At 46.1% G+C, this 27,215-nt stretch overlaps 2 protein-coding genes and 1 long non-coding RNA gene across 4 annotated transcripts in view; 2 read left to right on the top strand and 1 right to left on the bottom strand.

Annotated features, from left to right (window-relative positions):
* ANGPT2 (angiopoietin 2) overlaps positions 1-21,462 on the bottom strand; it is a 51,607-nt gene extending 30,145 nt beyond the window's left edge. For both annotated transcript variants that reach the window (XM_006178232.3, XM_006178234.3), the window contains exon 1: positions 20,803-21,462. In XM_006178232.3, coding sequence (XP_006178294.1) covers positions 20,803-21,090 — 288 coding nt within the window. In that variant the 5' untranslated portion in view covers positions 21,091-21,462. The remainder of the gene's footprint in view (positions 1-20,802) is intronic.
* The window catches only part of MCPH1 (microcephalin 1), a 204,691-nt gene that overhangs the window by 123,777 nt on the left and 53,699 nt on the right, over positions 1-27,215 (top strand).
* LOC116660031 lies at positions 279-11,107 on the top strand. Its single transcript, XR_004315384.1, has 3 exons — positions 279-288; positions 8,310-8,313; positions 11,022-11,107. It is a non-coding gene; the product is annotated as an uncharacterized LOC116660031 (long non-coding RNA).

Raw genomic sequence — 27,215 nt, 5'->3', positions numbered from 1 at the left:
AAGTTACCTGAGAACACCAGTACATCTGGGCCCCATCAGGGCGTACGTCTGCTTTTATCTGTGAGTAAAACTGCATATTCCTTTTCATTATTTAATGGGGTTTTTAAAAATCACATGCATTCACTCTCTCTTTGCCTCTTTGTATGTTACACCCTCATGATCACTCCAGAATCTAGCAGAAAGTGTATTTTTCCCCTCAAAATGTTCCAGTCATTGCCTACTGATAAAAAGGCTGTTTTTTTAAGTCAATAGCAGCCCTTTTAAATATATGCAAGCTTCACGACGCTGGTATAGCAAAACTTAGGGCATTTCACATGGGAAAAGCGGTTCATGTTTTACACACGTGCAGCTTTTAAGAGGGCTCTTAAGGTACATATAAACTCAGCCAGATATTTGCTAGAGTTCTGGCTTGCAGCACCTTACAGATACTTGTACGTCAAGGAGCAGATAAAATGCAGCAGATACTGTAAGATTATGAGCATGTTTATATACAGCAAGAATAATTACAGCAATTTAGAGTCGCCAAGTGCTTATATAGATACATATTTAGATCTCACTTGATTCTCATTCTGCCTTAGCTTGGGTTTCCCCCAGAGCAGAGCCCGATACAGAGGCCTGCGTGCAGGAAGTTTACTTAGGAAGTGGTCCAGGGAGCAGCCGCGGAGGACGGAGGGGGAAGCAGGGAGGAGAAGGCCAGTTCAGACACGCGGACTCCATTGACCACCACTCTGGCAACCGGTGAAAAGTCCCACAGAACCTTCTGAGGAGCCCTAGGAAACGTGTTTCAGAACTGTCCACCTGGGCAAGAAAGAGGGTGCTGCCGTCCCTGGCTGGGCCAGGGTGGCCCCCGGCATCAGCTCCCCCTGCTGCTGGGCTGTGCTTGCAGGAGCCCCGCAGGGTTCCCCGGGCAGGAAGCAGGGGTCTGGGGTACTGACCACGGCAGGGCCCGAAAAGCAAGGTCAGAGCAGTCAGGTCTCACGCACAGCCCCCCGGCCCCGCCGCTACTGTGACAGAGGGTTGAGGCCAAGATGGTGTGGCTCCAGGACCCAGGTCGCCTGAGATGCTTGGGTCACAGCCCTGACACCTGCAGCCTGCTGACATTGCCGGGGGAGAGCTGTTGTAAAGGAGGCCCTTCTGAAAAGGGCCGTGTTGGTCACGGATGGAGAAAGGGTGAGGCTGCAGGCAGAGGCCACGATCCCCATGTGCAGAAGACGGAACGTGAACTTGGCAGGCTGTCGCAGCTGCAGCAGTTGAGGAGAACTTTTCTTTCACCTCAGCCAATGCTCGGCTGCACCGAGACTCCTGCACTGGGCTGGTTCCTGGGAGAGTTTGTTCGCAGCCTAGGAGAGGCAGGTGATGCTTCCTGCAGAGGTAGAGAGGGAACACCAGACTATTCTTTCCCTGATAAAAGCAACTGACTTGTCAGCCATTGCAGTGTGAGCAGACATTCAGCTCTGGGAAGGAGATTTAATGAATTTAGTCTACAAAATACTGGGGATTACTTTTTAAAAACTAAAGTGTTCTTGCCTGTCTGAAATCAAGGTGTGCTGAGAAATAAGTGAGTAAATATTTCAGTGTCTTTCTGTGGCAGGCAGAATCTTTGAAACATTGTGTATTCATAAACACATGCATGTGTATAAACATACATATGTGGTCGAGTGTGGAGATGAATACAGACAGATACGTCCATCCATTGTCACCTCTCCTTGGGGTGACAGACCTTCAAAAACTGGGGAGAAGGGAAGACTTGATAAATCAATAACACTGCTGAACTCTCATATGAATGAGGTTCCGGCCCCTGGACCCCAGCACCAGCTGACAGTAGAGTAACGTTAAAACCCCAGTGACCCACTGCCAGAAAACCAAGGTCAGAGCACTCACACGTCTCACCCACAGCTTATTTATGTCTTTTATCCCAAAGCTTATTTATGCCTTTTATGCATCTCATTTCTGCTGTCTCTTTCTGCCTTATGTGGGTTTGCCAAAATCCCAGGTAGATTTCTAGGAACAAGACCGTGTTATCATCTTTGAAGCAGGCTTTTTTTTTTCCTTTTAACATGAAATACATGTACACTGTCGCAGTGACTCCACTGTAGGGCTGCGAAAGGGAAAAGACTAATTTAAATGGTTTTTGTCTTGAAGATACTTTCAAGACAAACTAGTTCTTTATAAGGAAGGCAGGAAGCTGGTGTTGCTTCTTTAAAAGAAAGAGAAGCGGGGTGGGAATGCAGATGGGATGCCTGAGAAATCGCGGAATGAAGGGGCCGTGCAGCCCCGCTGAGCGGAGCGCCGCCCAGCAGAGCAGACCTCCCGCCAGGCCCTTCTGCCGCTGCAGCTCCCGTCTGCTAGCCAGCTGGGAGGGGGAGAGCTCCAGCGGAGAGGGCCTCGGGGATAGCAGCGGAAGATGCCCAAAGGACACGGGATTAACTGCGTGAGAACTTAACGACGAAGTATTCCATCCCTTGTATACGATCATATACTGACCCACCCCCAGCAAACGTGCGTTTTACGGTGTTTACTCAGTATGGCCGATAGCTCTCTGTGAACTGCTCACGTTCTCTTGTCTGAACACCATGCTAGGTACTTGCCGGTGGATTTGAATAACTGGGTACAGCATATACTTGCGAACTCTCTCCACGGAGGCGACTGACATTCCCACGGTGCTTTGGGGGTGGGGGCGAGCTGAGGGAGCTTCCTTCACGCCATGCTCTGGCCGGCCGAACTGCGAGGATGCTAGGAAACCTTTCGGCAAGTTTGTTCTTTTCATTTTGCTTTTCATGTTCATAAAGCTGTAGCTGCAGCTTTTTTAATTTTATGATTTTGTGACAGCTAGAGTTCATGCTTTTCTGAACCACAAAGGACAGAAAGTCTACCTTTTCTACTGTATTAGACGATCTCTAATTCGACCTCTGGTTCAGTCCTCACAAGGGTTTAAAGCTGTAATTTTTTTTTTATTTTCATATTAGTTTATGTAAGTCAGTGGCCTGTGTGCTCATATGTAGCAAAGCATCCTAAAAGTGATCGATCCTTTTTTTTTTAATTCACATGAGAAATATAAATTTTTTTCTTTAATAGGTTGTGTTTTGCAGGTTAATTTTTAAAGCTGTAATGCATTTTTAAGCATTTTAACAACTAATTTAAACCTGATCATTAGTAATTTTTTTTCTAATCAGAAACAATGCAACAAAAACAGAACAATATTCCATACCTACATTATGTGGCAAATAGAATAGTATGGCTTTTTTTTTTAACTAATTATAATTCTTTTCTTTATCTCTTGGTCTGAAATTTGATAAGAAGTGTATCAAGCATATACCAAAGCACCTACTGTTCACCGCTGAAATGTTTTGCTAGCCCAGCTGGGACCGCGGTTCAGTCTGGAAGGCCAGGGGAGAGCCTTGTGCGTGTCCCTGTCTGCCTGTGGCTCGCAGTCCCGAGGAACTGTGGTGACTGCAGTTTGACTCCCCGTGAAGAAAGCCTCCCCCGGGAACCACAGTTGGTGATTCTGACTTTGGACAAATCAGTGAGCATCTGGTTATGTCTTCCAAGGCCTCCAGACCCGAAATAAGAGCGTGTCTGACTACAAAGTATATGTTGTATCAAACTTCTCTCTACAGAATACCCGCCCTAGGGATGATGCTGTGCCTGACTCATTTTTCGAGGGAGTTCGTTTCGATCTTTCACTGCTGGGGCACGCCGTTCACACGCAAGGGGTGTCGCTTTCTCTCCAGAGGTGGAGTAAAAACAGATCTGCAAACCTGGGCTGTAAAGTGGAGATGTCGCTGCCCCAGGTGGAGCTCAAATGCACAGTATTACGTTTCTGTATGATTAGTTACTTATCCTAAAGTAATTTTTGAATAAAATTTCACTCAAAGAAGGCATCCATTTAAACAAAGATACCGATGTGGCATCCAGAGTTACGCGTTGCCACGAGATGAACCTTTCTTACAGACTCACTTGCTCTGTAAAATCGGTTGGGCTGCCCAAATCATGAGGATTTGAAATAGGTTTTGTGGCCAAGTATGTGACACCAAATTGAAACTGCTGAGCAGCATCCCTTGGTGAGCATTTTGCAGTGGTTTCTGTCTCACGATAGAATTATTATTTCAACGTGTGAACGTTGCTCCTTGGGGACTGGCTTGCTGTGCTAGTGCGCTGCAACTCAATTTTTTAAAATAACACAACAGATTGCTAGTCAAATTAAATGCTGTCCCAGGCATCCCGTGGAGGGAAAGAAACCCACGCAAAAGAGCACTGACTGTACAACCCCATTCATCTCAAGTTCAGGGCTAGACCAAGCCTGCTGGTGGCGACAACAGCCAGAATAGTGATTTCTGGTTGGGAGGCGTTTAGTGGGTGCCAGAGTTATTAATGGAGAAGGAGCATGAGGGGACGCTCTGGGTGCTTGAAACGTTTTCTGTCTTGACCCCAGCACTAGTAACACGAGTAAATTCATATTTTAAAAGTTCACGGAGCTGTCAACTTAAAGGTTAGTACACTTTATACCCTTCCTGTGTTTGAGACCGCAACAAAAATATTTTTAATGGAAAAGACATTAAAAATGAAATATTCAACCAATTTTGCTGCGACACTACGACCCTAGTTGCTACAGCTGATTTTATTTACTTGTTTCTGTAGCTTTCATCCTGTGGTACCTAGGTACCACCTAAAGAAATGAACTTTCAAAAAGCAGTTTTGAAGTGACTGTCTGCAGACAGTCATAGATTAAACTGTTCCAGCTGCCCAAAGAGGGTTAAAAGTACTCAATTAGGTAAATTAGTAATTTAACATTCCTAAACTTAATTCTTTCCGGATCAAGCATAAAAGGCATTTGCTCTTGGAAGACCAAGAAAGAATTCGTCCAGTTCCCATTAGTCTAAAAATAAGTAATAAATAAATAAGTAAATAAATGCCTGAGTCATGGACTGCATCTTCAGTGGCGAGTGTAGCAAGAAAATGATTCACTCTTTGCAGAGTTGTGCTGCCCATAGCCCACTGGAAGGAATACAAAATTACTCTGAGAAAAGCGAAATAAATGAATTAGCTACCGCATTTAACGATATTTTGAGTTACTCCAGTTCAAGTAGCTCTTGCTTTTTGAGCGGCAGTGTAGAAACATGAATAAAGTAGCTTTGTGTTGGATTAAGGTGGGAAGGAAGTCACATTTGTGATGGGAAGCTGTTGTGAAGTCTTCATTACAGCGCAGGTTGTGGAACGCAGACACACCTGGGTGTGAATCGTAGCTCAGCAACATACTAGCTCCCAGAACAACTTTTTAAACCTCAGATTTCTCACTGGTAAAAGCAGTATATAAGTAAGTGACTGTTGTAGCACGCTAGTCTGAAAATTAAATGGAACCAATGAGCAGAGTTCCCAGACTGTGTGCCAAGCCAGCCTGGGTCCCTGCAGCAAACTCCTGGGAGCACTGGAGATAGCTTAACTCTTCGAGGGAAAGCCAACAATGCCTAACATCTGTCAGCCACTGGAAGAAACAGTAGCTCAGAGAAGCTTGGTTTCAACACTGTTAGCTCGTGCCGCTGAGCAAGGCTGGGTTTTGGGTGGTTGCCGTTGTAAAAAGCAAGTACTGCACAGACTCAGCCTGGAACTTGAAATGGGACGGTGGTGTCGGAGCTGATTCCTGAGTGTGAGAAGTGAGCAGTGCCTAGTTAACTAGCAAACATTCCACAACTTGTAAGTAACGGGTTACTTTAGTTTTCCAGCATTTAGGAGGGTGCACGCCCAGTGCACCCTCTGCGCAGCTTCCCTTCCCCCCACCCAGATATTGTCTGTATTTGCTATTTCTGTGATTGGATAATGCTTATTGGAAAAACAGTAAGTCAAAAAGAACTAGTAAACATACAAGATCTTCATTAAGACGTACACGTGAATATTTCCTAACTTTGGCCATAAAGAAATACAACCGCGCTTCTTGCGAGCTCATCGTTTGGCGCAGTATCTCGTTTCAGGCCAACGACTTTCCTAAGCATCATGTACTTGGGAGAAACGTTCTTAGAGCAACGTGCCCACGTTCTGCGGGAGAGCGTGGCGGCCTCGGGCTGCTGTGTGTCTGGTGGTGTAGTGGAAGTACAGGCTCTGCGCCAGTTTTACAAAAGTAACACGGTCCCTTTCTGCATGTAATTTATAGTTTGCATGCTTGCCATCCTCACTTGTTCAAAGCTGAACTAGTTTTATAACATACAGAAAAGCCAAATTTACTTGAACACCAGAGCAATTTGGGAAATAAATTTTCAGGGTGATTCTCCAAATGCTTGTGGTAAAAGTACAGGGACGTGAATCATTTTCCCATAATTAGTTTCAGTTCTGGAGTCTGCCCCTCACCCCGCTGCCTTGCACGCATGTCTACTCCATGGAAGCTCGTGGAAAATTCCTCTCCCCTTTCACTCCGCTGCCGCGAGTTATAAAAAGCATGCCATTCAGAACTGACTTTTTCTTTTGCATGCTTCAATTTTTACTCACAACTTGAAGGGGAAAAAAAATAATTTCAAGAGATAGTTCTCTGTCAACGGGGTGAGGTGCCATAGCATCACTCTGGGCCACCACAGAACGGCTGGCTCACTTTGCTTCATCGTTAGGGGCAAATATTTATGTCATCAAGTGCTTTTTGAGGGGTGTCTGACAGTGCAGCATGCCTCCTTGTCTTCAGAGCCCCATGAAACCATTCACACAAGTCACTTAGATCCACATCAAACTAATTCAGTGGGAACAGCAAGCTCACATGCAAGTGGGGGTGAGGGGTGAGGGGCAAATAGGAAATGGGGGTGAGGGGCAGACAGGAAGTGGGGGTGAGGGGTGAAGGTGTAAAGGGAGTGGGAAGGAGGGGTGAGGGGAAAACAGGAGGTGGAAATGAGGGGTGAAAGCACACATAGGAAGTGAGGGTGAGGAGTGAAGGGGCAAATAGGAATTAGGAATAAGAAATGAAGGCACACACAGGAAGTGGCAGTGAGGGGAAGCAGGAAGTGGGAATGAGGGGTGAGAAGAAACAGGAAGTGGGAATGAGGTGAGGGGAAACAGGAAGTGGGGATGAGGGGTGAGGGGAAACAGGAAGTGGAGGTGAAGAGAAAGAGGAAGTGGAAATGAGGGATGAGGACACACACAAAGCAGAGAGCTGTGGCAGAGGTTTTCCTGTTGTTAAGAGTTCATTTGTTTATTTCAATCAAAATAAGAGTCATCTTGCCCCCATTTTTTAAACCAAAAACCACTGTGGTCACTGCTGTGACTTGGTCTTGACTCCTGCAAGCCAGGTTAATTCCGTCAGTGCTAGTGAATTCTCGACGGTTCCCTCCATTGTAGAAATCTGGTTGTGAGTTGACGTGGTCCACATTCCAGCTTACACTTTATGGCTCGGCATCTTTGCTGAGTCCCCTCAGCGGGAGGACCTACGCTGGAGTTTTGGCTGCTCTCTGGGAATCAAATTATGAGTGGCTGGTTCTGCTGGAATCTTGGCGCTCTTCTGCAGTGACTTTAGAGGCACTTTGGCTTAAAGAGGCCAGAGTTAGAACTTCAGTGAAGGTTTTCCCAGAACGCCCGTCCCGCATCCCAGCACTTTGACGTGGTGTGTGTAGACCTCTTTTAAATGTTCCTGAACCCCTAAACCTCCTGGCGCATGGATGGCTCTGGGGGGAGAAGTCCACACTAGCCTGGGAAGTTTCCTGAAAACGGCAGTGGTGAACTCAGAACTGGGATGTGACCCTCATCTTAACCCTTCTTCCCTGTGGCCACTAGCTCCACCCCGGCCTCAGGGAAGCAGCTCTCAGTCGTTCATGGCCCGGTTGCTGGGGCCTGGGTGGTCCCTATAGCTCTTTCCAAAGCAGGAACAGCCTGCCCCCGTCAAGGGAGGAGCTGATATGACCCCTGGTGCAGAAAGTACACCTAATGGGTTTTCATAATGATGACCATAAGACTCATATGTTGAAGTGTAAACCATTTAGAAAGGTTTGAAAAAGAAAAAATCCTGGTGCCCCCAGAAGCAAGCTCTAATCAGGGAAATTGTGTGTGTGAAGCATCATCTCTGATGCTGGAAAACAAAGTGTCAGGGGACAGGGCGTGCTGGGTGAGCACTGGTCAGGTCGATGTTTTAGCCCCACTTTCTTTTCCACTCCCTGTTTACACAGCCTGTCCTTTCCTTAGTTGTCTGCTGTACTTACTATCTCCTGGATGACCTCCTGTTGTAACCTTAGTGCGGCTGTATTATGTTCGACCAGTACTTAAACATATTCCTCAAAGTTCTCTCTCGGCTCCTCAGGAATCAACACCAAAACCACTCTGCAATATGTTTTCTGAAGAGCGAGTTCCGTTAGAAGGTAGGTTAGTCTTGGAAGTCATTCATGGGAGCTTTAAGTCAGGCCAATTCCAAAGATAGATTCCAAAGATAACAGTACAAGAAGAGCAACACGTGGGTTTGTCCAATTAAGAAATGTTGACTTCCACAAAAGATCCCAGGTTTCCAGCTACAGTGGTACAAGGGGCACATAAGTTGTGTCACACAATGAAACACTACGCGGTAATGGAAAAGGGTGAACTTTAATACACACAACAACATGGGAAAATCGCAGAGATAATTAAAAACGCCAAAAAAAGAGTACATACTGTATTCCAATTAGGTGAAGTACCAAACTTAGCAAAATTAACCTATAGTGGCAGAGGGCAGTCTTGAGAGGAGGGGCTATGGAGTGGGTGGGGCAGGAGGGCGCCCTCTGGTGGTCATTATACAGGTATCTGCATGTAAGTTACACACTTCAGATTTGTTCATTTTATTCTAAGTTATACCTCAAAAAAAAAAATGGTGCATTCCATTAAACAGAGACGGCACAGAGTCTGAGTCATGTCTAAACCAGCATCTGAATAAATGAAAAGGCAGTGGCTGACCTCGGGGGGCAGAGATCTGTGCGTGAATGGAGTAAGTTCCTGCTCTTCACAGCTTCTCAGTTTGCCACCCCTTATTCCTCCAGGGCTGTCTTGGGAAGAGTTACATTCCAGTTTTACTTATTCGTGAGTCCCTCCCTATGTCTGAAAACATGGGCAACGGGGCGCCATTGTGTGCAGAGCCACTGGCTGCCGTATTGCTGTTGGATGTGCATCTTGAGACGCCAAAGGACGGCAGCTGCTGTTTAAGCTTTTGCAACATCACCATCACATGGAGGCTTAATCATCTGGGTTTCACTGCTCTGGGTCCAGTCCTGAGAGTGAGAAAGCAGAGCTGGGAGGAGGTGCAACAGTGCCATTAACTGCAGGGCTTGGTACGAGGTCATACCTGGGTTTAAATCCCTGCTGTGCAGCCGAGTATCTCTGGAACCTAGCAAGTCACTTAGCATGTCCACACTTCTCAGCATCCCCTGGGGTAAAAGGAAACAGTATCTACCTCAGTTGGTCTTTTCACTGTCCCTGTATTTCCCACACCTGCTCTTCTTCCTAGTGGTGGGTGTGCTTTGGGTGAGACTGTTGTGTGTAGTGTCAGAATGGCAGGTGTTAGGGACCACTGTGAGTCTGTTAGCTCTCCTGATCCACACAAAGAGATGTATGGATCTCTATTTAAATCTTTTGAACTATCTGTGTTATTGTAAGAAGCTCTGAAGTAAACTCGATCGTCGTCTTGTCAACTGTGTGGCGTCAGATACCACCCTGAGCCTGAGTTTCCTCAGTAAAGGGAGAACAGTCTCTTCCTTTAATGGGCTGCCATGAAACTCAGTGAGCCAGTGTCACAGGTCACGTGCACCTGCTAAATGGCAGCCGCTGTGCTGACGACCGGCAGCACCCTGCGTCCGTCATTGCACGGTAACAGCTATACAAGGGCGGAAAGAGCGTTTCTCTGCTTTGACCTTTGTGACTGCCGTCATATGAACGTTATTATTTTTTTTTTGCAAGAACTCTGTAGACATTTAAACAAACCAGCGAAGGATGCTGCATCACAGTAACGAGCTGAGAGCCCCCTTGTTTGGGAAGAGGTGAGGGAGTGGTGCTGGGTCATCTCCGTGGCTGCTAGAGTTGACCCGTATTCCCTTCTTCAGATTTTGAGTCACTTAAAACTGAAGTGGGTGGAGAAAGTGCCCCAATTAAGTAGAGAGAATTGTTTATTCATCAGATATTTTCATCCTTTTCCCCCTCATCCAGAGACCATTTATTCTTAACGGTAGTGGTGTCTGGAGGGGAAGATGGGGAAGGGAAGAGCAGCACACTATCGGTTCTGTCCGTTACAGCTGGAAAACCTTCCTGGCACAAGGCAGGCTAGTCACGTCACAATAAATAAATGATACATATTAAACATGGTCCAATTAGAGGAAGAGCATATAGATTTATTGTGCTTGTCCAAAGCCAGAAGGGAACCGTATTTGAAAACATGGACAATTAATTGTACATCACAGAATGAACAGTCGTTTTTTGAGGGGATGGTGGTCTGATTAATGTTGGTTCTTTAAACTGTAACATAATTATCCCAACCATCACTGCTTTTAAGAGCATTTCCCTATTGCAGTTAAGTTAAAACCAATTCAGGTTAGGAATTCCTGTTATTAATACTTTGTTAAGACTGGATAAGTTTATTTTATTTTATTAGGAAACTTAAGAATCTATGTCTTAGTAGCTAAAAATAATAAGGAATTTCATACACATAAACCAAATGTTAAATACAGATAATTGGCTTGTGGTCAGAGTTTGATTATTTTATGTTATTCAGCAAAATACCTTCTCTCTAGCAGCATTTTTGTACCAGGATTTCCCATTAAGAAGATCGTTTTGCTTGGAGAAGTTTTAAGCTACATCTGTATGTAATAATTTTTCAAGATTCCAAAGACTAGATAGTACTTAGTAAAACTCAAAGGAATACTTCAATTATCTTCAGATTTATGTTTGTGATTATCCAGCATATAACCAGGAGTTGATAATATCTTGTTGATCCACAAATCTAATGGCAGAGAAAATGCTTTCAGGAGCCCGGAGGAAACAATACCTCTTAGGAGTTTTGAATCTTTTCTACCAAGATGTGCGGGTTGACCAGTTAACCCCAGAATGCCTGCTCTTTAATATTCATTTAGCTCCTGCTGTCTTCTGTAAGAACAGAACATACAAAAGAGTAGCAATGCTCATGGCTTACTGAAAGCTGAAGCGATAAAAAGTAAGTTTAACCTTAAGGTCTGACTGTGCTAGTGGGCTCCCGGCACTACCTGCATGTGTGACGGGGCACAGGTAGGGCGGTTTAGGAGAAGATGCCAGGAGGGCTGTGGGGCAAGGTGTTTCTGCAGAGGCGCTCAGCCATCTGATGTAAATCAGGTCGTTCTACAGGTGCATTTACAACTGTCCTTTTCGATGTAACTGCCCTTCACTGACACAGTGAAGCTGTGCCTTGAGGTATAAAGTCAGACCATTTAACCTGAGAAGATTGTGTGGAATGTAAGCTTTACTGTGAGATTTATACAGATCTTGATAAGATGTTTCTAATATGGTTATTAAGATTAACTGCAATGACAGTCCCTGCCATGCTGTAGCATCTTACAGTTTCCAGCACACTTTTGCATTCATCATCTTATTTGAAACCCACACTCATCCCCTGATGGGGAAGAAGACCTTAAGTTCCTGAAGAGACACAGTGGAGGTTTTAGCCAGTTAATGTAGCTGAATAATCAAGTGTAAGAGGTCACTAAACAAATGTACAGCTAGTCATGCCTTTAAAAAGTCATTTACTAAGTGAAAGAAGGCAATTTGAAGAGGCTACATACTATGCGATTTCAACCGCATCACATTCTGGAAAAGACAGGACTGTGCAGACAGTGGAAAGATGGGCGGTTGCCAGGGGCTGGGGGGGTGGAGATGAACAGGCGGAACCCAGAGGAGTTTAAGGGCCATGAAGCTTCTCTGAATGACATCATAGTGGAGGATACGTGCCCTTATACATTCATCCAAACCCAGAGAACGTCCAACACCAAGAGTGAACCCTAATTGTAAACTATGGAGTCTGGGTGACGATGAGAGTCTGTGGAGGTCCATTGATTGTAACAAATGTACCACCTGGTGGGGGGCATGGATAGTGAGGGAGACTGTGCGTGGGGGGCAGTAGGGAGCATGTGGGACATCTCTGTACCTTCTGCTCAGTATTGCTGTGAACCTAAAACTGCTCTTAAAAAAAAATTAGGTCTTTTTTTTCCCAAAGTTCATTCACTACATTTAAGGAGGAACAAATGAAATAAAAATCTTTTGTTCTGTAGCTTCAGATCACACCAGTCACCCTAGTCAGCCCCCACCGGTCACGCAGTTGTCTGCAGTTTAACGCGACGCTAAAGCCCAGAAGACGGCCAGCATGCCCAGAGGCAGGCTTGTTAACGTCAGCAGCGTTGACTTCGTGTGTAAACACAGTTTATTTTATATTTGGATTTCTTTACATCTGACCAGTTGTGTCACGCTATCTCTTCTTTTGGTTATAGAATGCCCTTGTCCCAAACTCGGGAGAAAGGAACGCAGCATTCCCTTCGCTGTAGTTTGGCTCCGTTCCTGGGGCTGGCTTGGGCCAGAAACGAAACCTCTGGAATTGTCTCAATTTTTTTCACTCTTCCTTTTTTTCCCTTCAGGGAGGTGGTCTTGAGGGCCCCAGAGGCTCAAAAGAGGGAAATGGCCAGCGCCCGGGGCCCTCTCCCCAAGTCAACTTCATGACACGTTTTTTCCCCTTTACTCTCAAACCCAACCACCAACGTATGCTTTTGGTGGCCAGAGTGGAAATCTCCAGTGTGACGTGTGCTCTCCCCATCACTAAATGCCCATCAGTGACATACACAGGCTAACCCACAGTTCAGTCTAACCTTCATCCCCAGAATGTGCTGGAACAGTCATAAGGAAGGTGCCGATGGATGTCCTGGAATACTGCTGAGGACTTAAGACTGGGGGATGCAGGTGGTGAGTTTTGTCACCAGGCTGATCACCAGATTACGTCACCCTGGTGGACTAGCCCCGCCAACGTCAAGAAGACTGTTACTGTGGGAGCAAGTGTTAACGCGGTCCAGACAGAATGTAACAAAGTTGAGAAATGGAGAGGCTGAATGCTCGTTTCCTTTTAAGACTATTAGTATTCTCTACCTAAAAGAGCAGTAACTGTTGTAAATATTTCAGCGCATATATAAACAATGGGAAGCCCTGAGAAAGTGTCAACACGATAAAATAGCGTATTTCCCAAGACCTCTGTGTCTGAATATCTCTTTCCTTGAAAACCATCATCGTCCATGAAAAGAAGGAAAATCGCACACTAGAAAGATGACAGGTTATATTCTTCATGTGCATAGTTTGCTTGGTTGCTGATTTTGTGAGTATTAGACACTGGATGTGAGTGCTTGGTAGTGTGAAGTTGTCAGGATAATGGAAAGATTCCGGAAGCAATTCCCAGACGGGTGCTCAAAGGAAGGACGGAGCCTGATTTGGGAGGAAAGTAATTACCGGTCCAGGCGGGTCCAACAGAGATTTTAATTAGGTTCTAGTTGAATTGCAAAGATAATGGTTTTAGCTGATAGAAGGGGTGATGTTGGTAAAAGGATTAGGCCCACTTCTCAGGAGATTTCTAATAGATTTCACATCTTTAGTCAACGGTGCATGCCAAGATCAGGACGAGAAGGGTGATTTCATGGGGAAATAGCTAATTAAAATACTAATTTAAGGATAGCTCACACACCTGACTCTCAGTTCAGGTGGTGGAGAAGAATTCATCTCTTTACTTTCAAACCATACATAAAGCAGTTATTTTAATCCCAATTAATGTGGAAACTTTTATTCTAAAACATTCCCCGTGGAATTTTCTTTTTACAGTTTCCTTTTTACATCAGATTGTTGAGCTTGACCTTATTGTCTCGTTGTAAACGTCAGTAGCAAGTGAAGGTGTTCTGAGTTGCATCTGCCTGTAGAATGCAAACTGGGAGAGCACCCGGGCGTGTCTTAAGATCAAAGAGAGGGCAGGGCAGGTCATGCATCACTTTCCTGGGACTGAATTTTATTTGCCTCGACTTTCGAGTGGTACTGTGAAATTCAGCCTCAGTCGACTTCCAGGAAAGGGTTGTTACTATATGTATGGTTCATAAGAATCTCCGTACTTTTCTATTGGTTATCATATAATTTGTTTTTACTCTTCTGAACTACAGGGTGGAATCTCATGTAATTCCTTTATACACAAGATATTCCCAATTGCCTTTTATTTTTTTGGCTTAGCGGCTTTGGCTCCGTCCCCACAGAGGAGGGGTTGTGTATATTACCTGATAACCAGGTGGTCCACACGCAGCCGTCATAGACCAGGACTGCTGGCGTGCCCTGGGGTCCGGGGGCCAAGGGGCCCCGGGACGCCTGTGCTGGTCTCAAGACAGGACTCAGCTGGTGGGAGCTGCCTTGTTCCTGACTTGGGATGTCAACCAGGTTCCTTAGCCTCTCAGACCCACTTCTTTTTCATTTTTAATAAAAAAGGCATGAGTTACCAGGCAGGTGCAGATGTATACAACAGGACAGTATATACTGCACGCTTTAAAAATACTCTTGCCTGTATAGGCTGAGTAAGGATGGTCACTTCAGAATGCTAGAATTACATGCAGCGTTTTTATGCATGTTTTGCATATGCTTTACTTCCTACAACAACTGTGTATTACTTGGTAGTCAGAAAAAATGACTGTTCAGGAGTAGTTTTCATTGATTTTCCTTTTATTATTATTTATTTTAGTTGATACTTAAAAAAAATTTTTTGGTTACGTGTTTTTTTTTAATTTTATTTTTTTGCAGGGGGGGATAGTTAGTTTTGTTTATTTATTTATTTTTAGAGGAGGTGCTGGGGATTGAACCCAGGGCACCTTGTGCATGCTAAGCGTGTGCTCTACCACTTGAGCTCTGCCCTCCCCCTGATTTTTTCCTTCTATAAAAGGATTCGGTGGAGTGAGTGCCCTGCCTGGCAGTACTCCCTTCACCCCTGCTCCCCAGCACTCCTCGTCTCTCCCACCTGGATTTCCTTCTCCTTCGCCCCCGCTTCTGGTAGCACTCACCACCTCCTGACCCCTGTTGCGACAAGAATGTGGTGGTGGAACTCAGCATGTCCCCTCCAGGGCAGACCCCTCGCCCTCGTCTTCGCCTCACTGCTTCACCCAAGCACCTAGAGTCCTGCTTGGACACACGCAGGCCTTCAATAAATGTTTGCTGGACAAATACATGAGCTTTAATGAGGCCTGCCCTGATCCGAGAATGCCCCAAAGCGCGCGGGAGGGCAGAGTGGTGTGCACTCATTTATGTCAGTGAGCTCAGAGAGAACACCATCTTCATATTCACTCACACTTCTCCCAACAATTTCCTGCAGTCTTTTCAGCCCCATGAAAACTTCTGCTTTGTGTCAGAGGAGGAGAGGCGTGCCTTCCCGTGTTTGTTTCTCCTCTGTAGGGGATCCATGCAAGACCTGTAACCTGCAGGGAGCTTGCTGGTGCCCTGACCACGTTCATAAGTGATGAAAAATGAGTGAGATTCATCTACCATGTCTGTGTTCCAGAGGTCTTCTGGGGACAAAATGGGGTGTAAGGTGTGGAAAGTGCTTTAAAATCACTCAGTGCTGCCTCATTTCTGTCCCCAGTTACTATGTTACTGCTATTACTTCAGTGATGAAAAGCACCACTGGAAAGTTGAGTGGCTCTCTTTATATCAGAAAAGTTCTAGAATAATTTAGAAGAAAAATCTTATCGTCAGATTCCTTCAAGTTAAAGGAGGATGCAGTGAAAAGAGAAAAAAAATGTATATATGTGTGTGTGTGTATATATATACACACACACACAGTGGACCCTTGAACAACATGGGCTTCAACTGTGTGTATCCACATATACTCAGATTTTTTTCAGTTAATACTATAGTACTACACAATCCACAGTATTTAGTGTATATATATATGAGTCACTTGTTTTCTTATAAAAATATAAATTATATTTTATAGGAAGATGTATATAAGTTATGCAATACTTTTTATATACACTTATAAGTATGTGTACTTATAATTATTATAATAAGTATATACATGTATACAGTCATTATGAGGGAGGGACTAGTTTGCTGAGTTGTCATTGTCAGTAGCTAATATAGATATTCTGCTTACTGTGAGCACCTGATCTGGAAACAGTCTGTCCATGTTCATGGTGCACTGCCTGCGCCCTCTTGGTCTCAACCCCAGAAACCCGAAGCTGTCCAGGCCCTGGTATCATTTGGTGCCCAGAATATGAAACAGTATAAACCACTTTTTTTCTGTCAAAATCGTCTTACGTTTACTGCCCCTTTTCCCTAGGCAGAGAAATTCCATCACTGGTAGTTCTCTCTCTCTCTCTCCTTTTCCCTCTGACACATACACACACCCCTTTAATCCATGTTCTCCTTTACCTCAGTCTTCCAAATTTTGCTCTTTCCCCCTAAATAAAATCATTCTTTGAACCTTTCTGTGTCACTTGTAAGCCAAAAAGAAAAAAGAAAAAAATCTGATCGCTGTCTAATGCCCCTGTACATGTTTTGAGAAGGAAATTCATTTGTTTTGATCTTAGGTTTGTCACAGTATAGATCTAGGACACATCTCAGGTATTCATCTGGAAGAAAAGGACTGGAGCTTAAGGAGGAGCAGGACTCCCTTCCTATTTTCTACTGTTTTGAGGGCTTGACTTTTAGATTTTACATTGTCCATATATTACTCTCGCCATATTTTTGCTTTATGTTTAAGTTATCCATATGGTGGTAGGGTTGATTGGAACTGTTTTTTTGAATTACAAATATACAAAATTTCAATCATTTTATGGATTAAAATAAGCACTGTGGTCCAGCTTGAGCCTCTGATCACCATTTATAAGGTCAGTATCCTTTTCAAGTTCTGTATAGTACAGGAACTGGCTTACAGATAAACTTCTGGATAACAACCCATTTGTAAACTGTAAAGAACCATTTCGGTTAAAATCAACCAATTTTCAGAGTACAGTATGGAGACTGTATGGATTATGCAGCGTCCAAACAGGAAGTCAGATATCATGAAAGTTGCATACTGAAGTCCGTTTCCTAGTTCAAGACCCTGCAGGCAAATAGTCATCTCTCCACAGTGTGACACCTGCAGAGTTAATCCAGGACATCAGACAGCCCCGCTTGATAAGCAGAGGCTACCTGACCATGGGAAACAAATACGTGTGTGTGTATATGCATGTACACATAGTCAACATTTACATTTTATGTAATACATACAGTAAGCACATAGTGCACTGTACATCATACATAATATATAGTAAACATCATGTTATATTTGCATTTTCCAAACTTAAATGTGTTGTACTTCCCCACCACAGTGAAACTTTAATCATCCCTTCCTTCCTTACTATAATGGTATTACTATATAATGAACTAATAATAGTAACGATTTTCTTGCAATTTTAAATGGAAGGGTTAGTCAGCTTATCTGAATGCACAGAATTCACTTCTACCACTGGACGCAGGCATGGTTCGTGATGCAGACACACAGACACAGTGCCGGAATGGACAGGGGTGCGTTTTCCCTTTTCTTTAATGAACCAAGCGCTGGTGTGTTTGTTTGGATGTTTGGTAGGTTGGTTGGATATACAACTAAGGAGTGTTTTGCAGCCACACATTAAACACACACACACACACACACACACACACACACACACACACACACAGTCCCTGGGAGGGGTCTGAGTTCACCATCAGTTTTCCCCATTGACAGCAGTTTTGTTTTTCAGAGCAAAACTGGCTTGTTCCCTGTGTGTCGGCTAATGAACAGTAGTTCTCATACCTTATTCAAAGGGTTTAGTGTCATTAGTTTTAAAGAAAAGGATCTCAATTGCAGTTCCCAGCCTGTTCTCCTATCATTAAAAAAAAAAAAAAAAAGTAAGATTGTGAGGAAATGTTTACATCGGTTTAATAGGCATTAGCTTTATTTTTCAAAACATTTTCTGCTTTAAAGCACAGTAGATGTTGCAGCTGTTTGTAGCTTTAAAGTGGTCATCAGAGTGAAACACTTGTTTATTTCCTTTCCCTGTTTTTTCTCATCGGGAAAAAAAAAATACATTCGGTGTCCTAGCAAGACACAGTCCACGTTGCTAAGTTTTTGTCAGTTTTTACTAAGTGTGTTTACTGTCACTGGGGCAGAGGTTTAGAATGGCTGCAGGATTGGTAAGGGAATGTGACGGGGTGTCTTTCTAGGTCGCCGTGGTGTATGTGGGGTCCTAACTGTCATGATTCAGCTAAACCTCTAACCACGGAGCAGAAAGTGCGCCTTCCCTGTATTGTTCCGTTCGTGTTCCTCTGCGCCCGTTCAGAAGTCTGACACTTCCCCTGCCTTGCAGATTAAAGGGGCAGCGTGTGGCATCGTTTGACCACGTGCAAAACAGCTTTCTTAGTCCAGGCTCCTGGCGGGATGCTAGCCACTCGGAGTGGAGGTGCCAGTCATCTGCCCTGAAATTAACCAGAAATTTGGTCTCATTTTCCTTCTTGACAAATTTTCTTAAAACCTGAAAAGTTTTTTTTTTCCACTTTCATTTTTCAGTGTTGATCAGGGAAAGAAAGGAAATATGGCATCATAAAAAAAAATTCATAAAAACAGCCCTGAAGAATAGGAACTGTGCAAAACAATGAAAAACACAGAACGGTGCCTTTTCTTTCTATGACAGTCTATCGATAGTGTTAGATTGTGGTGTCCTTCCTTTAATCCTGTGGCTTATCTATCACTCCATTATGTATTTTTTTCTCCCTTATGAGAAAAGCAATGTTTATTATCACAGGTGACAAAGCACAGAAATAAAAAACAAGCAGAGAGGTTACATTCAATCACTTTAAGCGCATTTCATGTCTCCTTTTTGCTTCCCTTCCCAAACCAAAAGGCAGTAAACCTACTGAGCACAAACTGACTTTCTCAGGCGGACATTACCCAGGTGAGCCAGGACAGGTGCTGAAGCAATAAAAAGATAAACATTAAGTCATTCTTGGTGATTCTTAGCTAGATAGCTAAAGAAAGAATTTAGAAACACCATTGTGCTCCTGTTCAAATATTTACTAATTGAACCTGGAAAGGAAAAAATGTTGGTCACCTCATGTAGAATTCCTTGTCCTTTTCCTTCTTTAAACAGGATCTCAATGATCCAAGAGAAAGGGGTTGTTTATCTAAGAAAGAAACATGAGCTTTGCATATGGCGTCTCAGGTACACCTAATGTGGGCTTCATTCAGCAAATACAATTTAGCAGTCTTGCATTTGGCAAAACATGTTTCTTGACTGTTTGTTTAAGAGATGACTTACCAGTCAGGCAGATTAGAATGTTTACTACATGTGACGTATCTTTCATCGCTCACCGTGGCTGTTAGCCCTGGCGCTAACCTGAGCATGATGACTTAGGAAGAATGGGAGGTCAGGGTGAGCAGATATTTAGGTTACAGTTTGTCTTCCTGGATTCCTTATATTATTTAAGTTGAATATTATTACTTGCACATCAGGGTCCTTCAGAGAAAATTATTGGAGAATTTACCCAGAGGAGGTAGTGCTTATAAAGACATGACTAATGAGTTTTGTATTACAGGGCGCGTCTTTTTGATACGTTTTTGTTGTTTTCTGTTCTTTGATTTGAAGCGACCCCTCTTGTTACAATGTAAGCAGTGCCGAGGGCTTTCATTCATCTCGGCTCAGGACCAAAGTAATAACTTGGCCGTTTCCTCTCCGAAGGTAGGAGAGCTAATGAGAAACACAGATTAGGAGCTGAGATCTATTCTGAGATTAAGGTAAAGTGTCCTAACAGAAGGTTTACGGCGAAATGAAAGACTGGGGCAAAGTTTTGAATGGGGGGAACCTGCTTGTTAAAGTTCCCATGTGGCGTTAAACAATCACAGTCTCTCCCGGGTAAGCGTTCTGACATGATGTCACTGTAGCAGTTAATGCTTTATCTGCAATGTGTGCAATGTATTTAGACCTCTTTTCGAAGATATATAGTCCACATCAAGGAAAAATTCCAGGGTGATTTTAGGTTTTGTGTAAATAGCTTCACATGTGAAAATGATCACTTGTGAAAGAAAAACTGAGCTCTTAGTATCCTATTTGGGTTAAACTCTGTAAAAACTCTCAAACAGTGGGATCACGTAGATCACAGTAAAACTGCACCAAAATGCCCTGCACACGCGCCCCGCGGGGCTACCTTCCAAGCCCGTCCCGCACTGACGGGGTGCGGGGGAGCACCGGCTGCAGCGCTGCCTCCCCTCCTAAAACCCACGCCTGCTCACAACGGCAGACCCCCTGGAAAAGCCACCCCCGGTGGTGGGTTCTGAGAAATGTAAGGCTTGCTTGCTTTAATTTCCTCTCATTTACCGAGAGTCCCACTCTATTTTAGTAAATAAATTCAGGAAATTGGTAAAGCACTTGACTCCATCCGCTGTGTATCAGTAATCACCGTGATTGTCACGTTTTTCCTGGCTCCGGCGGCAGTCGCTTACCGCTTCCCTCCCGCGCCTGCGACCGGTTTACATCCTTGGCGATGGGTGTCGCTGAGTTTAAGCTACTTACACAAACAAAACAGCCCACACAGCGGCGTGCAGAAGAGTGCCCTTCCTCTGCTCGCACGACTCCTAACCTTAGAGGCTTTTCTCTGCTGACCCTGGCGTTCTCGCCCAGCCGTTCCTCGCCCTTGGTGCCCACGGCCGCTTTCCGCGGCAGCGCGCAGTGCAGAGGGAGTCGTTCAAAGGCGCCAGCGCCGTCTGGCTCCCGCTCCCCCCGCCGCCCCTCCCCCGCCCTCCTGCGGGCTAACTGCGCGGAGCGGGGGTGGCCGCGTCCCTACCTTCATCAGCCACTGGGTGTTGTTCTCCATGATGCTCTCCAGCACCTGCAGCCGCTGCACCGAGTCGTCGTAGTCCAGCGGCGCGTCCCTCTGCACCGCGTTGGACACGTAGGAGCTGGAGGCAGAGCGGCAGTTGTCCGTCTCCGGCAGCAGGAACGTGTAGCTGCAGGAGCCGTGCTGAACCTGATACTGCCTCTTCCCTATGCCGTCCGGGCTCTTCCGAAAGCTGTTATAGGCTGCGGCTGCGGCGAGGTCACAGCTCAGAGTAAAGAGGAGCAGCTGCCACATTCTCCCGCTCGCTCGGTCTAAGCCACCAGCCTAGCAGACTGCAGGGCGCATGAGACTCGGCGCTAAGCTGCGCTCTCGCGCGCGGGGCTCCCCTGCCGCGGCTCAAGGTCCATCAATGAAAGCCTCCTTCGCTCCTTGTCTGGCGGCAGCCTCGGCTTCCGACGCCGTCTCCTCTCTCCTGTTCCCGCAGTAAGCTGTCACGCTGCAGCGGGAGGGACGGCCCTGCTCACTGGTGAGGGCTGCATTCGCCTTGCTGATCAGCTGGGCTGCTTCGTGCTCTTCCCCCAGATCCTGCGGTGTCAGAATCCGAATCAATCACTTTCCTTTCCTTATATGATAAGTTGATAAGAGCAGTCAGACATGTGTAGCCGGCTGCTCCGCCCTCCCGGCTTGTCCGTTATCTTCCTGTAGGGGGTCACTACCCAGGCAACAGGAAAAATCCCAGCGTGATGTGTGCCGTCCAACCAGGGCTATAAGCTGCAGAAACCCTCTGGGAAAAGCCGATCAGTCACAGGACCCCTGGGTATTTCGGAGACACCACCCTAATTGAGTATTTCCTAGAGAGAGCTGGTCGGTCTCTTGTGTCTGAAACTGATTTCACAGTGCTAAGCTGGTAAACGATCTGGGGCAACAACTTTAAAGTACAAAGAAAGTTCCTGTTTTTTCCTTTAGGAATAAAAATGCTACAAATATGTCAGGACTTTGGTTTATTTCTGTTATTACAAACACAGAGGAAGAAGTCTTGCTCTTGTAAACTCTTTGCCTTTTACAGGGAAAATAGTTTTGTTGGTGTTAGTTGCTTTTTGAACCATTAGCTAAGCGTGCAAAATTGTCATCTTAAAAGCAGTCGGATAGGAACATCTCACTTTATTAAACTGTGTTAAGAAAATCAGTTTTTGAGCCCTGGCATTTAATCTTTGAAGCAAAATATCCACTTTGATATTCAAAGTAAACTTAAAGTATACTGGGCTGATTAATGGCCTGCTAAGTTACAATAGAAACCAGAATTTAAGTAAGAGGAGGCTGAGAGAGACATATGCAAACTTCTCCTTTATTAGGTCAGGATTTGCTCAGATCTCATCATTTTGCAACCTATTATCCAGGATCAGTTAAATCAGTCCTATTCATTGTTGGACTCAGGCTTTTAAATTAAACTCTAAAGTCCTCATCTGTAAGATTCAAGGGTTGCATTAACTCCCAAGGGTGTTCTATTTCGTCGCTCCGTAAGTCCGCCAGGTTCCTTCCTTCAGTAGCTGAAACTTAACACTTCAGAGACTGACAGTATGCTGAGTCACCAGTCAGTGTGGGCCCGGGGACTTGGAGCGTCCGCCGTGGTCTGTGCCTTCCTTGGTGCAGAGAGCTTTCCCCAGACAGCGGTGGCCTGTCCAGCACTGACCTGATAGATGTCATCTGCCGTAAAGCCAGTGTCGGTCTGATCATGCAAGGTCAGATTTCAGGGGATTTTATGATTTTAATTCTTGGGTGGATGTGAGATGTGTATAGTGAATTCTGTTTCAAGAGATCTTACTAGACGTTTAAAAATGCCCCTCCTGTGCATGGGCTGACTCCCAGGTTACCTCCAAAGCCCAGGTTTTTAACCCAAGGTCCACAGACAGAATTTGTGGGGTCCCTGAACTTTGATAGGAAAAAGCGACTTTATTTTTCACCAAAGTCTAACAGAAATCTAGCCTTTCTTTTAGCTATGAATTGGTCACAGGCAACGGTGGTCAATATCTGTGTTCTTTGTGACCGTGTCTCAGGCTGTTACTTGGACTCAGCACTTCATTGTTATTTGATCCATCCCAAGATCCTGTTAGTTAATCTCTGAATAAAACAGCACATGTCATTTTCTGAGAAGGGGTTTGTAGACTTGCCCGGACTGTCAGTGGGGTCGATGGCTCAGGAAAGCCAAAACTGGTGTTTGGGAAGACTCCACCGCGATTCTGATGTGTGGTTTCCACTAAAGGAACAAGTTAAGGAAAATATACCCATTCGGACCACTAACTGTGGAGGGAGGCATATAGGTTTGAAGACAGGACCTGTGTTAGAACGCTGATCCACTGAGATCCCGAGCAGATCTAAAACTTCTCCAAGCCTCAGTTTCCCACTTGTGAAATAAGATGGTTCTTTCCCTATAATGCCTTTAGGGTTAGAACGATACGGAGCAGTGCACGTTATTTAGGAAGATTGCTTTCCTTTCTTTTCCGGCACTTTTTCGTTAAATGGAAATCATCTTTCACCATCAGATATGATCACTGTGCTGTTCTCTGGTTGATTCTGAAATAGAAACCTGGGGTGCGCATGTTTTTCTCCCAAGTGTCTTCCCGTTGAAAACACACAGTATACGGGATTAATATTGCATGTGTGGTTTTAAAAATCATCCATCTGCCTTCCAGACAAATGTGGTAGTTTGAGAAGAAGTCACAGGAGGAGCATGGAGCTCAAGTACCTTGTCTGCTGGGTGCCGGGGAGCAGGACGGTGTGTCAGACATAAAGAAGCAAACGGAGTGAGGGAGGGAGACCTGCAAACTACTGGGGTGTGGTAGGAGCTGGTGAGAGCACAGAGGAGGAGGGCAGCGCTGCTCACAGGCGCCAGCCCCGCAGGCGGGCGGCGTGGATGCTCCTGATCCGTCCGCAAGGTCGGAACGTGCAGTGAGCAGCTCTTTGGGAACTATTACTGCAGAGTTGGGGGGGGCTCTAGTTAGACCTGGGGTCAGCAAACATTCTCTGCAAAGGGTAAGACAGTAAATAGTTCAGGTTTGTGGGCCATACGGGCCGTCACAACTGCTCAACTCTGCCGTCGTAGCATAAACGCAGCCGTAGGCGATCCCCAAACGATGGGGGGTGGCTGTGTTCCAACAAAGCTTTCTTCCTGGACACTGGAATTTGAATTGATTGTAATTTTCATGTCATGAAATATTCTCCGGATGCTTTCAACCTTTTTAAAATGTGAAAGCGGTTCTTAGCTCACTGGCTGTTCCAGATGGACCATGCAGAAGTCACGGCGGGTGTGATGTAGTCGGCGAGGCCACTCTCAACGGCGCAGCCAGCGTACACAGCGAACTCTCGCATGCCTCCGAGCACCACACGGCTTCTCCAGGAGCTGAGAAGCGTGAGACGGGCCGGGGGGGGGGGGGGGGGAGAAGGGACTTAGGAAAGGGGTGGGAACATCTGAGCAAAAAGAAAGTGCCACTTTGAAACTGGCTCTAAATGACAAGATGAGGAAGACATGCCCAGGTGGCGACTGAACCATCCCACCTGTGCAGGGCCCGCAGCGGGCAGTGCCCCCGCAGGGCAGACGTCCTCTGCTGTCAGAGCTGCATGCTGGGCCGAAGTGATGGGTCACTGAGGAGGTGCAGAGATGGGCGAGTCCGCCGGTCCACATCGGGGGACCAGCGGGAGACCCCGAGGGGCAGATCGGGTGGGGGAAGCCCTCCAGGCACAGACACGCCTGCGGCGGTGGTTTGTTTAGCGAGCTGTGCTGCGGCCGGCCTGAGAGCCCGAGGCTCGGCGCAGCCTTGACTGTGGTTCTTAGACTGTTCCTTTTCAAAGGGGGTCCTGGGTTTTGGTCAGTGATGTGCTGACAGGACAGCTAACGGCAGATGAAGCTATAAAACAAGGAATATTATTACAGCCTCCCCAAAAGCTGCTTTCCTGCCCAGCCAGTTTTTTTTTTCTACTTCTGCTGAACAGCTGTGCACGGTGCGATTTATTTTCTTAACCGTGTTTGTTTTCTCTCCGTCCTGTATATCATCAGCTGGGCTGTCGGGGGTCCCACTCACTCACGGCCGAGCTGTGTCCAGTTCTCCCCTGTAAATCCTCTTCTGATGGCACCAAAGAGCACGTGGACCTACTCCCCGAAAGGAGGAGGTTGGCGTTAGAAACCGGGGCCCCTCTGCTTCAGTTTGTCCTGTTGAACAAAAGCCCCACCTGTGGGGAAGGCCTGAGGGTCTGCCCTGGGCGGGGCTCCCTTGCCCCAGGAGAAGCGCAGGTCCCTGCGGATGTGCGTCTGCTTCTGTCTGGACGATGGACTCTGCGTGGCCCCAGGTCACCCGGAGCAACCTGTGAGGCCCTGTCTCATTTGACTCTGTGTGAATGATGTCTCCGGAAGCCAGAAACCAAAAAATGATGCCAGCTTTCCATCAGTGCCAAGCAGGGGAGCCCCCAAGCCGTAGATGGTCCAACAGGATTTCGAGGAGGCCTGTGTGACCACTACTCTTGTCCAGGGAGCCGGTCTTACCCTCAGTTTCTAATGGCATAGTTATATTGTTGGACCAAGGAAGGGATGGAAGTGGGCCAGCTGGCCTGGGGATAGGGGTACTGCCTTCTGAACAATGAGCGTACATGGAAAATGTCCATTTGAAAACCCGTAGCTAATTGGAAAATAGATGGAAACCACGCGGACAGACTTGGAGGCACATTGGTCCCCTTCGTTTATTGACATTTTGTGCCGGCGTCTTTCTCCATCACATCTGGGCAGATCCTCTGGGGTCAGTCTCGCACCCCCCAGGTCACCGTCACGCAGCGCAGTGACCTTCATCACTGGCTGCAGGCCTCGGAGACGGTGCTGGGGGCCAGCTCGTGGGGCCAGCGTGGCCTTAACTTTTGGAAAGTGCTGTGTTGGTGTAGGAGGAACTCTCACTGCTGAAATAAGTGAAGCTGGGGTCGGTTTGGGGCCACTTCAGGCAGTCGGGGGCACTCAGGACTCGGGGCACCTGGCAGGCTGGAGCCAGCAGGGGTTTTGGAGACGTCTTGTCCATCTCCCTCCCTGTCTCCAGCCTTTTTAAATTGGCTAAATTAAATCAGTCAACATGTTTACAACTTGGTGTTCAGTGCACAGGGGAACCTGTTAGGAAGTTCACTGGCCATAAAATTGTTCCCAGAGAAGAAGTTATTCTTACTGCTTTTTTATTTTTCCAAATTATATGCAACAGTGAATGAGAGCTAAAGAAGCCAGAAGGGGCCAGAAAAGAAAGAAGGAAGGAAAAGAAGGAGGGGAGGGAGGAAGAGAGAAAGGGAAAAGGAAAAAAAAAAAAAAAAGAATTTCAGCTTCCGAAAGTAGGCTTCCTGGGTGGTCATTCACAGAAGGGCTCTATTTTCACTCCATCTCGATGTTTGTTGAACCCAAAGAACCGCAAGTGGGGTCCGGAGCCATCCTGCAGAAGCTCTGGTGTGGCCGCTCCCCAGCGCTGCTGCGCACGTCAAACCGGTGGTGAACCTGAGACGTGGAGTTTGCGAAAGATAATTCCCAGCCTTGGGATTTGAAAACGGTATCAAAGGGAACGCCCCTTAAAGTTACCTTAAAGACAGAGGAGGAGGAGGAAATGTGTGAATATAAACACGCAGACGTGTAGCTGCAGGAGGTCGATCTTGCCCCTGAGGCAGGTGAGGAAACCAAGGCTCGGTGAGGCGAGAGGACTCGGATTCTGCCTGCCCCATGCGTTTCTGTGTCTCTTTTACATTAATGGTAATGGATTTAAGGAGAATGTAAAGCAGTGGGTTTTTTACCCCGATTTTAACACGGCAAAACTCAACCGCCTGGAGACAGTGTAGCATCTCCATTTCACACTGGCTGTCACCACTGTGCCACACAGACACGCATCCCCAGTAACATACCCCGTCTCACTGCTGAAGACTTTTTGTGGCCTCCGGTCCCCTGGAGCTGGAGCAGCCAGTCACATATGGGGCCACCACGTGCCCTGCTGCAGTATCCTAGACCAATGGCATCTGTAAGTGGGGACGTCTGCTCAGAAGTGCGCACATCGGTGCAGACTTAAAACCTACTCGTACTCACTAGCCAAGCGTGGAATGTCCAGAGATCCCGCCTCGAGTCTAGCTGTATCAGTTCCGCTTTATATATCCGTTGCTGCTACCTTTCCAGTTTTCTGGCATTAATAATTTTTTCCATCTTTCTTTGCCTCTTTAATTTCATCCGATGTAGATGGCTGGGAGAGCGCGGTGTACCTTGGAGAACGTACACAGCCTCTGAAGTGAAGCACGCTGCCTCGCTTGGCACAGTTTCCCGTCCTAGCTGCAGTTACGTGTGTGTATAGCGTTCGCCGTAGAATAGCCGGCCCGTTCTATTCAGAGAAGAATTACACGCCCTCCACTAGGAGTGGGGCACT

The sequence above is a fragment of the Camelus ferus genome, chromosome 26 (assembly GCF_009834535.1).
Source record: "Camelus ferus isolate YT-003-E chromosome 26, BCGSAC_Cfer_1.0, whole genome shotgun sequence".
NCBI classification, from domain to species: Eukaryota; Metazoa; Chordata; class Mammalia; order Artiodactyla; family Camelidae; genus Camelus; species Camelus ferus.
The sequence above is the reverse complement of the archived record's forward strand: the minus strand, read 5'-3'. Positions and strand labels throughout refer to the sequence as shown.